General features: G+C 54.7%; 1 protein-coding gene across 1 annotated transcript; it reads left to right on the plus strand.

Annotated features, from left to right (window-relative positions):
- The first annotated feature begins 1,902 nt into the window (after positions 1-1,902).
- On the plus strand, positions 1,903-13,175 carry HCRTR1 (hypocretin receptor 1). Its single transcript, XM_016150394.2, has 8 exons — positions 1,903-1,964; positions 3,098-3,432; positions 3,630-3,808; positions 4,994-5,237; positions 5,600-5,715; positions 7,245-7,471; positions 8,493-8,614; positions 10,299-13,175. Exons 2-8 carry the CDS (start codon positions 3,234-3,236, stop codon positions 10,487-10,489), a joined length of 1,278 nt encoding a protein of 425 aa, XP_016005880.2. The 5' UTR covers positions 1,903-1,964; positions 3,098-3,233; the 3' UTR covers positions 10,490-13,175.
- Positions 13,176-13,186: the final 11 nt, after the last annotated feature.

Below are 13,186 nucleotides of genomic sequence, written 5' to 3' on the forward strand. Positions count from 1 at the left end.
ATTGCACATCCGGACACAGAGAGACAGACACCCCCTCCACCTCCCACATTCCTCAGAGACACGAACACCAATACACCAACATATACAGTGACAAATCGAGACCCATCCCACCCAGGGTGGCCCCTAGTCATCAACCCAGAGCCTGTCCCCTACCTATATACACACTCAGAGACCGGACACGCACAGGCACACATGGGATTTCCCAGACACACACCCAGCCCTTACTTAAATACACTCAAACACACATGTATGCACAGGCACGAGTGTGGGGACACACGGACGCACACACACAACACAAACCAGCCATTCCTCTCTTGTGTCCCCTCATTCATTCCCCTACCTCTGCCAGCACTTCAGGCAGGCACGACAGAGCTCTGTGAACAGAGGGATGCTATGACCCCTCACCCATTGTGCTGGGTCATGCCTGCCCAGGGACGGGGTTCTGCCTTAGGGTTAACTTCAATCCTCTCTCCTGTTCTGGAGAGGCAAAAAGGGTCACTGGAACCAGTCCCCTATGCTGCCCCAGCTCCCCCTCCTACGCACTATGCCTAACAGCAAAGCTCCAGCTCCTTTGAAAAAGGGCTTTGGCTGCAACAGAGAAGATAGAGGTTACATCTCAAAAATCATCTCCCAGGAGGGATCAGTGAGTCTCAGAGGGCAAGGAAGGAGGATGGGTCTGATGTGTTAGGAAGGTCCTGTCCTGAGGCGGAGGACAGCCAATGTGACTGCCCGATGCCCAGGGTGTTGCTTTTCACCTACCTGTGTTTCCTAGAAGGCCTGACCTCTTACACATTGGCACCTGCTGTTTCCTCTACCTTGATTATCTCTGCTGCTACCACAATCCCCTTGCAGGGCTACCTTCTCATTCTTCAGGTCTGCAGGTATTCATTCCTGCTCTAGGAAGCCTGTCTTGATGTCCTGGTTTGATCAATTTGTCCTTCTGTGGCCCACAGCAACTCCACCCAGGGCTCGCTCACAGTTCTCCTGGCACCATAGAGGACTTGCCAGGCCATGAGCTCACTTGCTTCAGGCCAGGTGAGGAGGCAGCTATATTTGAAGAGAAGCACAGGCTTTAATCCCCGCTCTGCCTCTGCTATGTGACCTTGGGCAAGTCGCTGAACCATGTGAGTGCAGTGTTCTCACTTGTAAAATGGGGACAATAACAACTACTTCTCAGGGTTGATTAAATGAGATCATGCGCGGCTGGGACTACTCAAATGCAGTTGTATTATTATAGCTCATTGCCGAGCACACTGCTTAGTAAATGTCGAATCCATTAGCCCCTCTGATTGCCCTCTGCCTACCCCCACCTACCGTCTCTGTCTTGGGAGGGGAAGAGTGGCATGAACAAAAAGAATTTGGGGGCAGATAGAATGGGGGCTGGGAGATGGGCGAGCCTGGCCTTTGGCATCGCTGGGAGCTAGCCACTCCAGCAGCCCTAGAGCTTTGCTGGAGGCGGTGCAGGCGTCATCTCTCAGTCCTGTGAGCCACCTGTGCCATCATCCTTATCATCTAGGTGAGGCAGCGAGAGAGGAGCTGGGATCCCCTCTGCACTGTGGCTCTCCGAAGCTGCCCAGGGCTCGCTGGCACACAGTAGGTGCACTTCGAATGCTGAGTGGCCAGAGGCAGAAATTTGGAATGAATGTGAACGGTATGAATGAGCGGTTGGACGCATGAATGGAATCGGATGGAAGCGTGAGTGGCAGGCGAGAAGGAATGAGCATCTCCCTCCGCCCTCCGCCCTCCGCCCTCCGGGTCTCCGAGCTAGGAGACAAGAAGCCGAGACCGGTTGGGGCCCCCCTCCCCGTCCTGCCCCTCCTGCTCCTCCCTGCGGCGCGCAGCCCAGCCGAACCCGCGCCAGCCACAGCCCCCCTAGGAGCCTGGCCTTCGGGGAAGGGAGGCGAAGTCCCCAGTGCAAGGTCCGGAACCAGCAACCAAGGACGCCGGGGTCTCGGAACTAACAGGTGCGGGATGTGGGGGACCCCCAAGCCTAAGGTAGGGGTTCTAAAGGATCCTCCGCAGAAGCCAGGAGTCTCAGGGGGATAACCTGGGTGCTGGGAGGCTGAGTCTCCAGCAGGCTTTCCTCCTGGCAGGCTCCTGCAGAACCCCCAACGCCCAAACTCCTCCTCCCCAAACTCCACAGCCCCCGCCCCCCCCACCCCAAGTCCCTAAGATGCAAGGAGCGTCCCGTTCAGGGAGTGGGTCTGCCGACATTCGTTGGGGGTATGAAGGAACCTCCTCCCCCTCTTCTAGGGGTCTCTAAGGACTCGAAACCCTCCTACACAAGTCGGGGGTCGTCCTGGCCCAGCCCCGCGGAAGGAGGGGTCTGAGCCAGCGCCTAGGGGCGGGGAGCGAGGCCAGATTTATGAATGGAGAGTGCAGCCTACACGCAGGCCCAGCGACCCCTGGCGGCCGCTGGGATGCACTGCGGTTCCCGGGATTCAAGATGGGGCTAGTTGTGGGGCTGAGCTGGGCCTGGGGCTCTCTCCTCACTTCCAGAGAGGTTATCAGTTCCTCCCTGCACCCTTACCCCCACCGTGTGTGTGTGTGTTGGGGTGCGGGGGCGGGGGTGTGTGAGCGCGCGCGCACCGGGAAGGGTCTGACCGGTCCAATGGGCGGGGCCTGAGTCTCTAACGCCTGCCTTGACTTTTTTTCCAAGCAAAAATTCAGGCCTGTGAATGGACTCAGGGGTGAATATTTGCAATCGTCTGGCTTTCCCTCCGAAGTCTGTGGTGTTTGGCGGATTCAGACAGACCCGGCATGGTAGCTTTGTGACCTTGAGCAAGGGTCTTAACCTCTCTGAGCTTCCAACTCCTCTGTAAAGCAGGGTTCTCTAATAATGGGAAGCTGGCTTTCTGCGCTGGTTTCTGGATAAAGCACTAGGCATGCTTTAGAGCTCATTACTGTCCTAGGCGGTCCTGTGAGGTAGGTACGGTCATTACTCCATTGTATGGATGGAGAAACCGAGGATGAAAGGGGAGAGCTCTGTCCTTCTCCATCACAATCCACAGGACTGTGAGAATTAAGATATAGTTTATATACAAATTGCCTAGCATAGTCCCTAATATTTTCTTTCTTCCTCCCTTCCTTCCTTCAGGAGGTTTGGGTCTGGAACCCCAAAAGCCTTGGGTGCGAGACTCCGGGGCCTGAGAGAAGTGGGCTGAGGCCTGGCCCGGGCTCCCCTCCCTCCGCAGAGCCCATGATGCCCCTCTGCCGCAGCAGCTCCTGAGCTCATGGAGCCCTCCGCCACCCTAGTTGCCCAGACTGGGGTCCCCGCTGGCAGTGGGGAACCGTCCGCGGTGCCTCTCGACTACGAAGATGAGTTGCTCCGCTATCTGTGGCGCGATTATCTGTACCCGAAGCAGTACGAGTGGGTCCTCATCGCCGCCTACGTGGCTGTATTCCTCGTGGCCCTTGTTGGCAACACGCTGGGTAGGTCCCTATGTCCTCGTGCTGCTGCGGGATTCCCTAGGGAACTGGAAGGGGTCCTAGGCCTCTCTTCTCTTCCCCTTTCCCCAGCCCCTATCTCTCTGCACCAGTAGTGTAGGGTCGGGGCTCGCTGGTGAGCCTGAGCTAGGATGGGCATGGCTCCGCTTTTGGCTTAACTGCATCCCCATGCCATCCTTCAGTCTGCCTGGCCGTGTGGCGGAACCACCACATGAGGACCGTCACCAACTACTTCATTGTCAACCTGTCCCTGGCTGACGTGCTGGTGACAGCCATCTGCCTGCCGGCTAGCCTCCTAGTAGACATCACTGAGTCCTGGCTCTTTGGACATGCCCTCTGCAAGGTCATCCCCTATCTACAGGTGAGCTCTGTCTCCGTGCCCCTCATCACCCTCCTGTCACACCCTCCAAGTTAAAAAACCATGGCCTTTCAAAGCATGTGACCCTCAGACATGCCTTTCAGACAGGACACAGTGGCTCAGTACCTCTGCAGGTCATCCTCTACTGTTGGCAAGGGCAAAGGCAAGCCTGACACTGGAGGATACAGACAGCTCCGCATACTCACACAGAGATCCTTTCTCCTCCCTTTCACACACACAGCCGTGTGTGGACACATACACAGTGATCTCCAGGTAGACCACACGCAGTGGAGGAGAGAGGCGCAAGCCCACAGTGGCAGACACAAATGCGCGTGGGCCTGCTTCCTGATCCCAAGGGGAGTAGATTTGAAGGGGCCTGCTGGAAAGTCTCCTCCCCTTTCCCCCACCCTGGCCAGCGCCTCTCCCCCATTGGGAATCAGGATGTCCAGATGTGGTTGGGGGGCAGGGAGTGGAAGGTGGGCCAGAGGCCAGAATGGCCCCTCAGTTGTATTCCTCAACCCTCTCCGGTACCCCAGAAGGCGGGAGCACTCCTGGAGGTATTGCCCACCTACACCTGGAGCGTAGGCTCATCCCTGCCTCCCAGAATGAGGCCTGTTTCCCAACAGCCTGCGGAAGGGATAGCATCCCAGGGCAGAGAGGAATGCCTCTTGGATTTCCCACTGTTTTGAGGTTTTCTATTCAACTGATTAACTCTAGAAACCCTAAGGATAAAGACAGGCTGACGAGGAAAATCACCCTGGGAGATATTTAACCTTCCCTGCCTCAGTTTCCTCTTCTGTAACAGGGGATGAGTCCCCATCTCATGGGATTGTGGTGAGGATAATGAGGACAATGTCTGGCATGTAGGAAGTTCCATAAGTGTTAAGTTATTATTCATAGCAGGGGAGCACCTACTCTTTGCCAGGCCTCAAAGCTGGACATTTTCTATCCATGATTTCATTTATTCTCATGAGAATGCTGCCAGGTGAATGATGTATTCCCACTCTGCAGGTGAGGCTTAGAGAGGGTGAGTAATTTGCCCAAAATTTACACAGCCAGTAAGTGGTGGGGTCAGGATGTGCACTGCACCTAGCAGCTGCGTGGTATTTCTGGGCTGTGAGCCCCACCGTTGACCCCATGTCTCTGGGTGGCACCCGAGAGGACTGACATTGTGTCCCCATGGGCCAGGCCGTGTCTGTGTCAGTGGCAGTGCTGACGCTCAGCTTCATCGCCCTGGACCGCTGGTATGCCATCTGCCACCCGTTGTTGTTCAAGAGCACCGCCCGGCGTGCCCGCGGCTCCATCCTAGGCATCTGGGCTGTGTCGCTGGCTGTCATGGTACCCCAGGCTGCTGTTATGGAATGCAGCAGTGTGCTGCCCGAGCTAGCCAACCGCACCTGGCTCTTCTCTGTCTGTGACGAACGCTGGGCAGGTAATGGCGGGAGCCTTGGGCAGGCATCCGTGAAGTGGGCACCTCCAGGTCACATACTCCCCTAGAGCAGAAATTTGTCAGGGCATCCAGGGTGGGTGTCTTCCCGGAGGACACCCTAGACCAGACATCTACCAGCTGCAACTCCAGAGTGGGTACCTCTTCTAGTATAGACATCTGCTAGGGATTCCTTCAGGATGGGCACCCCCATGTCGGGCAACTCCAAAGTCTCTCTGCCATGGTCCCTGTATGGGGCCCAGCTGCTTGTGTTGGCCCTAGTAGGGGCAGGGTGGTGGTATTGCTAACCAGGAAAGGTTGAGGGGTCCCAGATTAGGCCCAAACTTTCCATCTCTTGGTTCCTACAGATGACCTCTATCCCAAGATCTACCATAGTTGCTTCTTCATTGTCACCTACCTGGCCCCGCTGGGCCTCATGGCCGTGGCTTATTTCCAGATCTTCCGCAAGCTCTGGGGTCGCCAGGTGAGGCCCACTCTGGTGTCACTATTTGGGCTGGGAGGGAATGGGGTACTGGTCTAAAAGAGTAGACAGTTCTCTGCATTCAGAACATGCCATGCCATCCTGTCTGCAGCCAGAGAGAGGCAACACCCAGGGACATATGAAACTCAAAGCCAAAAGCGCTACCACTGATCCTGGAACCAAATAGTAACTAATATTGTTCTAGTATCAGTAGCTGCCACTGATTGCACCATGCACCTCCAGGCAGGCTTGCATCCTCTTATATTATCCCCAACTTAATATGTGAACAAAGAGACCCAGAGAGGCAAAGCAACTTCTCCCAAAGCCCTCAGCCAGTGGGAGGAAGGTCAAGGACTCAAACCCAGATCTGTGGGATTGCAGTGCTCAGTTCAGTGCCAGAACAATAGCACCTCCATGTTGTTTGCCAAATTAGGCATGTTGCCCACAATGTCTTCATGACTATCTGACCAAAGCAGCAGTATCGTTACCCATTTACCCATTCTGAAGATGCTGAGTGGCAGAGCCTTCCTGGTCCCAGGGCCTGCCTTCTTCACCCTATTACAAACTGACCCATAGCAGGCTTTATGTGGTATTTATTGTAGGGGTGGAGCGGGGGAGGAAATGTGGAGGGTGCTTAGAGGCCCTTGGCACCAGCAGGAGTGAGTCCTGGGTCAGTGTCGGGTCAGTGTCTGGACAGTGAGAAGATGCAAGCTAGAACATGGCCAGCCTTGCAGTCTACCATCTCCCACATGCCACCTGCTCCTCACAGCTCCCAGGCAAGGTGGCAGCAGTCACTCTCCTCCTCTAACAGACAGGCAAACCAAGACTCAGAAAAAGAAAGTTGACCAAGGTCATATGGCTCATGAATGGCTGAGCTGGCCCTAGACCCCAAGTTTCCTGGACTCTAGCCTCATGCCCTCTGCTGTGGGGTGATTCAGGCATCCGGTGGTAGAAGAGACTTCAAGAATATCAGTGGCTGCTCCAGGAGCCTGGAACCATGATAGGCTTATGGGTACTGACCCAAGGCTGGGACCTGTGCTCTGAAGCCCAGGTCAGTCCATGCTACCCACCTGCTTGCCCCTTGCCCAGACCTCCCTGTAGGCAGGCATGGGCCAGCGGGAGGCACAGCTCACCTCCGCTCCTACCCTACAGATGGAGGTGGTGATCTTAGGAGATGGTGATCCAAGGAAGATGGATGGGCAGCTGGGAGGATGTTGTCAAGTGTCCCCTGCCTCTCTAAGTTGCCTCATCTGTAACTGAGGGCCAAGAATACTGTCCCCAAAGGCACGTTGGGGGTGGTCTCACAATGAGCTAATGAAAAATGAAGGTATGGTGTTCACTCTCAGTCCAGTCTTGGTCTTTATCATGAATATTAGGTTCCTTCCTATTGCAAGGGTTTGTTCCCCTCATCCACCTCCACCTGCCCCAGGGTCCAGCCTGAAGCAGAGCCCTGCAAAGGAAACCGACCTCCCACCGCGAGCTCCTCCCACCGGAAGCTCCTCCCACCATCGCTGTCTCTGTGTGCTGGACAGATCCCTGGCACCACATCCGCCCTGGTGAGAAACTGGAAGCTGCCCTCAGACCAGCCGGAAGAGCAGGGGCAGGACCCCAGGGCAGAGCCTCCGCCCAGGGCCCGGGCCTTCTTGGCCGAGGTGAAGCAGATGCGTGCCCGGAGGAAGACAGCCAAGATGCTGATGGTAGTGCTGCTGGTCTTTGCCCTCTGTTACCTGCCCATCAGTGTCCTCAATGTCCTTAAGAGGTGAGGAGAACACGTAGGGAGACGTTGGAGTGGGTGGTAGTGGTGGGTGGGGTCAGAGGAAGGAGCTCTCTCTGCTTTGGAGAAAGACCTGGCTCCATGCCAAGGCCATGGTGTGACCTTGGGGAAGGTCATTTCTCTTCTCTGAGCCTCAATTCCCTCATCTGTAACATGTGAATAACCACAGTCCTGACCTCCTAGGGCTACTGTGAATACTCTTTCATCCACCCATCAGATGGTAGGGCTGAAAACACAGTGAACAGTGCACAGGACAGAGTCCCTGCTGTTCCAGAAGCTACGGCCAATGGGAGAGAGAAAGAAATATATAGTATAACTGCTATGAAGAAAAATAAAATAGGGAAAGTGGATAGAGAGTGACAGTCACAGGGGTTGGTGTTTGTTTGTTTGTTTGTTTGGTTTGGTTTTAAATCTTTTCTAAGATATAATCGTTTAAAAAAAGCCTCTTTGAGGAAGTGACATTTGGCAGACTTGAAGGAAGGGAAGGACCAAGCCCTGTAGGAGGGACGGCATGCTAAACAGAGGGAGACAGGGGCGCCACAAGCGAGGGGCCTTGAGGTGCAAGGAAAGAACATGGAGTGTTTGACACGAGACCATCTCAGCGTGAGTTTGTGCTTGGCCGCTCCATGGCTGTGTGACCTTAGGCCTGTCACTTAACTTCTCTGAGCCTCAAATAGTTTCCCTCTTTGAAAAATGGATGGTGCCTATGACTCCCATCATGTTGCTATCAGGATGGATGAGAAAGTAGATGGGGAGCCTCAGGGGATTAGGTAGCTGGTGACTGAGCAGATATACCCTGGTCCCTGTCCCTAGGCCTGCTCTAGTCATACTCTCTGTTGTTCAAGACAAAAAACTGTAGTCAAGACCCCGGACCCAGGAAAGGGATACCGGGCGGATGGAAGGGCAGCTCCTGTACTTTACAGACCTGTAGCTTGAGTTCTATGAGCAACACCACACAAACACATACACACACATTTGCCCCATTTCTGACTGTCCTGCCCTCTAGGGTGTTCGGGATGTTCCACGAAGCCAGTGACCGAGAAGCGATCTATGCCTGCTTCACCTTCTCCCACTGGCTGGTGTATGCCAACAGCGCTGCAAACCCCATCATCTACAACTTCCTCAGTGGTAAGTGGGCTGGCGAGGCAGAGTGACCGAGGGCGGCAACAGTCCCCAGGAGAATAGTCTCCCTATCCCCAGCCTAGGCCGAATAAAGGATGACAGGGGAGGAGATACCTCTCCTTTCTAGGGATCCTGACTCTGCTCTGGGCACTCCCACTCAGGGAGAAGACTTGGCCCCACCCAGGAGCCTTGGTCTGAGTGGGAGACTGGCCACACTCCCAAATGTGGCCAGAGGAAGCTAACCACCACCCAGGACCCAGTTTTGCAGATTATACAGATCAGCGAGTGGGTGGGAAGGATAGGCCAGCTCACCTCTACCCTTGCCTGGTGCGTGCACAGCAGGACCTCCAGTCAGCCCCTCTGGTTAACAGAGGCTCCAGAGGGAGCCATGCCTGTGGGAAGAGGGCCTGAGGAGATGACTGCATAATTGGGGTGTCAGAGGAAAGAGAGGGTCACCAGCGGAGGCAGCCCCAGGCAGGGAGAGGGCTTTCTCAGGCTAGACACACACTGGCAGAGGGACCAGAATTTGGAGGTTTATCCTGGATCCAGCCTCCTCCAGCACTAGCCTTCTCACTCCCCTCTCCGGAATTCCAGGCCTCCCGGTCCCTGACCCCCACCAGGGCCTCCTCTCAGCTGTCCCGCAGTTCCTATCCCTCTACCTCAGTCTCAGAGTGGTCATGCACCCCTAACTTTGACTCAGCAAAAGTGTGACTCACCAGACCTCTGACTCTGGGACAAGGCCTAAAGGACTGGTCCAGATGACTGTTCGAGCCTGGACACAAATAATCTTCAAGAAGAGGTTGAAAGGGATCAGGGGTCAATATTATCACCCTCACTGAGGCTCAAGAATTACTTAACAGGCTGGCCGGGTGGTTTGCGGCTCAGAGAACAGAAGGGATGAATGGAGTGTTACAGTGGACAGCCAGGCACTTCCTGACGTGCATTCCTCTGTTTGGTCCACATTTACTGAGCACCTACTGTGTGCCTGACCCTCTGCTGGGCACCAGAGAGGCTCGCAGGATGATGAAACATGATCAAGGAGGTTTCGGTTCCAGACAAAAACCTGTTTCCCTGGTGCCCCTTGGCTGGACACGGTGGCTGTGGTAGTTGCTCCTTCGCCACTCTCGTACTCATTAAGCAAAGGGCTTCGGCATTAGAAACGGTCCACCTTCTGGTTGTGACCTTGGGCAAACCACTGCACCTCTGTGTGTCTCATCTGTGAAGCGAATTTAAAGGACCCCGCCTCTCCTGGGGGTCAAGGCCGAGACACCCAGTTACGGTGCCTGGTGTGAGGGCTACTACTGCTGTCGTTTTCATCACCTTGGAGCAGAGACGGGGAAAGCCTAGACAGAAGGTGAGCCTCAAGCTCCTCCACCTACACAACACAGAGGGCAGAGGTGACCTGAGGCCCCTGAGCCAGATGCCACGTTTTGAGCTGGGCTCAGAGCCAGAGTGCAGTCAAGGAATCAGATAAGAATGGTACTCCTCCTTGGGAACTGGCTCTGAGGCCTCTGTCCTCTCTCTTCCTGGCAGTGAAGGGGTGGCCCTGGGGCATTCTCCCTCCCAGCTCCACCCTTCCCTCCTGCCCCCTCACAGGCAGCTTGGCTGGAGTTGCATGGGTGTCCCTGGGTCCAAGGCCCCTTCCGGCTACACCTGTCTCCTTATGGCTGTCTTCTGTCTCCCAACTAAGGTAAATTCCGGGAGCAGTTTAAGGCTGCCTTTTCCTGCTGTCTGCCTGGCCCGGGTCCCTGCGGCTCTCTGAAAGCCCCCAGCCCCCGCTCCTCTGCCAGCCACAAGTCCTTGTCCCTGCATAGCCGGTGCTCCATCTCCAAAGTCTCAGAGCACGTGGTGCTCACCAGCGTCACCACGGTGCTGCCTTGAGCAAGGGCTAGTGGCTCCTGGGGGACCAGCCCCCACTCCTTGTGGAAAGACTGTTGGATCCAGTGCAAGGCCAGGGCTCCAGTCCTGGTTTTCTACCTGTTTGACTCTGGGCCAGTCACTTCCTTTCTCTCTGTGTCCCCTAAAGAGGACTGATGTGAGGATTAAGCATGCTCAAGAGAGTAGAAAGCAATTTGTAAAGTGTAAAGAGTTGTGGACAAGATTATCGTTGTATTCCTCTCACTTGGCCATACACCACAGTACCATCCGCCGTCATCATCCTTGCAGAGCTTGGCCTTCCTCCCAAAGACCCCTCTCCTACCCAATTACCAGCCTTCCCTGGAGTCTGCTAGAAGGGCCCCAGCAGGCAATTCCATCTGGCCCAGTGGCTCCCTAAAGCCAGCCACTCTCATGCCCGGCGAACTGATCTGGGCCCAGCCCTTCCCCTGTGGGAACACAGCCCCATGCTCACCAGGTGCCCGAGTGCACACACCGTAGACTGGACCCTTTCGGTTTTGTGGTGTGATAAAACACTTTCCACGTTGCCATTTAGCATGGAGGCCAGCAGCCCGAAGCAATTGTAATTAAAAGCCTGGCACTGAATGTTCCCTTTCCTTGTCATTGCACAAAATCTGTGCTTAGGTTAGGAACAAGGAAGGTGGGGAAGTCAGTGCAGGGGTGGGGGCGGGGAAGGAAGACAGGCAGCACTGGAATGCTGCTATCTAGGGACTACTCCCACCTCCCGTCCCCCAACACACTGCATCCCAGATGGGCTCCTAGCCAGGCCTGAGAACACCCAGTGCTGCTTCCTCAGGCAGTACCAATTCTGATGCCTGGGACCTCGATCCTCGGCACATCTGTCTGCTCATGGGCCCAGAGGCCTTTGGAAGGTCGGGGTGGGCAAACAGTGGGGTTAGCAGACTTACTATTCTTTTCGCCTTCTTGGAAATCAGAGCTTGCATTTATTCTCTATGAACTCACTGGATAATAAGAGAAAGCCACAGACTTGGCTAGACGTGCTCTGTCTGCCACCAAGATGATCAGAGGGCTGCCAGATGCCCTGATCCTTGTTGCCAGAGCGGGAGGTGGAACACAGTCTGAAGTACTGCTCTGCTGAGAGGGGCAGGGGACATCTGGCAGAGGCCAGGCCAGCCGTGCGCACCACTGGGTCTGCTTAACCTGATTAATGGAGCTGTGGGCTCCTTCTTGACCTCACCTGTCAAGTCAAGAAGTGGGGTGAAACCATGATCCTGCCAGGGGCCCAGTCAGAGAGTTTTAGGCACTGCCTGAGTGGGTGGAAGGTGTAGTCTATCATCCCACCCTACAGATCACTCACCAACCCTGCTCTCGTGGACAGTTCCACAGATGTGCAGTTGTGGCCAGGTGGGCTGGGCTGTACTGCCCATTCTGCACTCCTGCTGCTGGCTTTAGGATCCAAAGCTGTTTGTCAAGTTTGCAGCCAGGCTTGGAGGTGCAGTGTGCGGAATGAGGTGTGAGGGCTGGCCCCCAAGCTCATAACCAACCATGCCCACAAGGACCAACCTAGGTCCTGGGCTCCCTGGCCACAGCTGAGCACCAGCTGAGGCTATGATTGGCACTAATCTGAAGATGGGTTTTAGTACATGCTTGGCTCAGTGGGAACAAAGAAACAACAGAAACTTTCCATAATGGCAGTTCTACTCTACTGGTTGAACCCAGTGCCATGGTGAGCCCTGTGCCTCCATTTGGGGGACTTGGATAAACTGGAGAAAATTCAGGGGAGGTGACCAAGGTGCCAAGGGGAGCAATGCTTAGTCAAGAGTTGCTGGAGAGTTTGGGAGGACTTGAGGGAAATGTGGTAGCAGATTCCAGGTATCTAGAAGGCTGGCATGGAGAAAGGGGTGATGTATGTTCTGGGTGGCCCAAAAGAGAAAACCGTAGCCAATGGGTGGTGGCTTCCAGGTGACAGGATTTGGAAACCACATCGGGAAGAAGGTTCTAGGAGTCAAGGAGGAAATGGGCTGCCTAGAAAGGCCCTGAGTTTTTTGTCATTGGAGATTGGCAAGCAGAGGCAGGACTCACAGTGGGCCATGGAGAGGATTCTAGCTGTGGACGGGAGCTGGCCTCCAGGAACTGGATTCCATCAAATTCTAGGACTCCAGTAGTACAGAGAATGAGCAGGGTTGAACTGGCTGAGCCCGACATACCTGCTGGGCCTGAACTGCCAAACAGTCATTGCTTCTTTTCCCAACCACCCACTGCAGGGAGGGGAGCACCTGCTTAGGGCATGGAGTTCCTTAGCTTTGCCCATCCAAAGCAAAAGGATATCACATCATTACCTAGGATAAGGTCTCCCAGGCAAACCAGAATGTGACTTGGCTTTTGATTGAAATTTTGTAAGCTCACTATAACCATTCGGTATAGACTGGTTATCACGCTGATCTGAAGACCCAACAGGCAAGTTCAGGTGTTTGTGCTTAATAAAAATGGGGGTAAGGCTATAACAATAAATGGAGTTTGTCTGTAAAATAAAACCGGGCTTGAGATAATAAAAAGGCCATGCTGTAAAAAGTTTAGGGCAGCTGTCTGCTTCCATCCCAAAATGCTAGCCCTAAAACTGTTATAAAACACAAGGTCAGCTTCTTGAGCTGACCCCAGATCCCTACCCTTCAACTTCATCCTGGTAAATGGGAGCAGCTTTATGTAGGCCATGTACCCTGA

The sequence above is a fragment of the Rousettus aegyptiacus genome, unplaced genomic scaffold (genome assembly GCF_014176215.1).
Source record: "Rousettus aegyptiacus isolate mRouAeg1 unplaced genomic scaffold, mRouAeg1.p scaffold_m13_p_1, whole genome shotgun sequence".
In the NCBI taxonomy this organism is placed as follows: Eukaryota; Metazoa; Chordata; class Mammalia; order Chiroptera; family Pteropodidae; genus Rousettus; species Rousettus aegyptiacus.

Excerpts from the sequence above, each read along its gene's own strand:
- HCRTR1 (XM_016150394.2), top strand. The coding sequence starts at position 3,234 with ATGGAGCCCTCCGCCACCCTAGTTGCCCAGACTGGGGTCCCCGCTGGC. Across the intron at positions 3,809-4,993 it reads AGGTCATCCCCTATCTACAG|GCCGTGTCTGTGTCAGTGGC; the intron begins GTGAGCTCTGTC and ends CCCATGGGCCAG. Across the intron at positions 5,716-7,244 it reads GCAAGCTCTGGGGTCGCCAG|ATCCCTGGCACCACATCCGC; the intron begins GTGAGGCCCACT and ends TGTGCTGGACAG.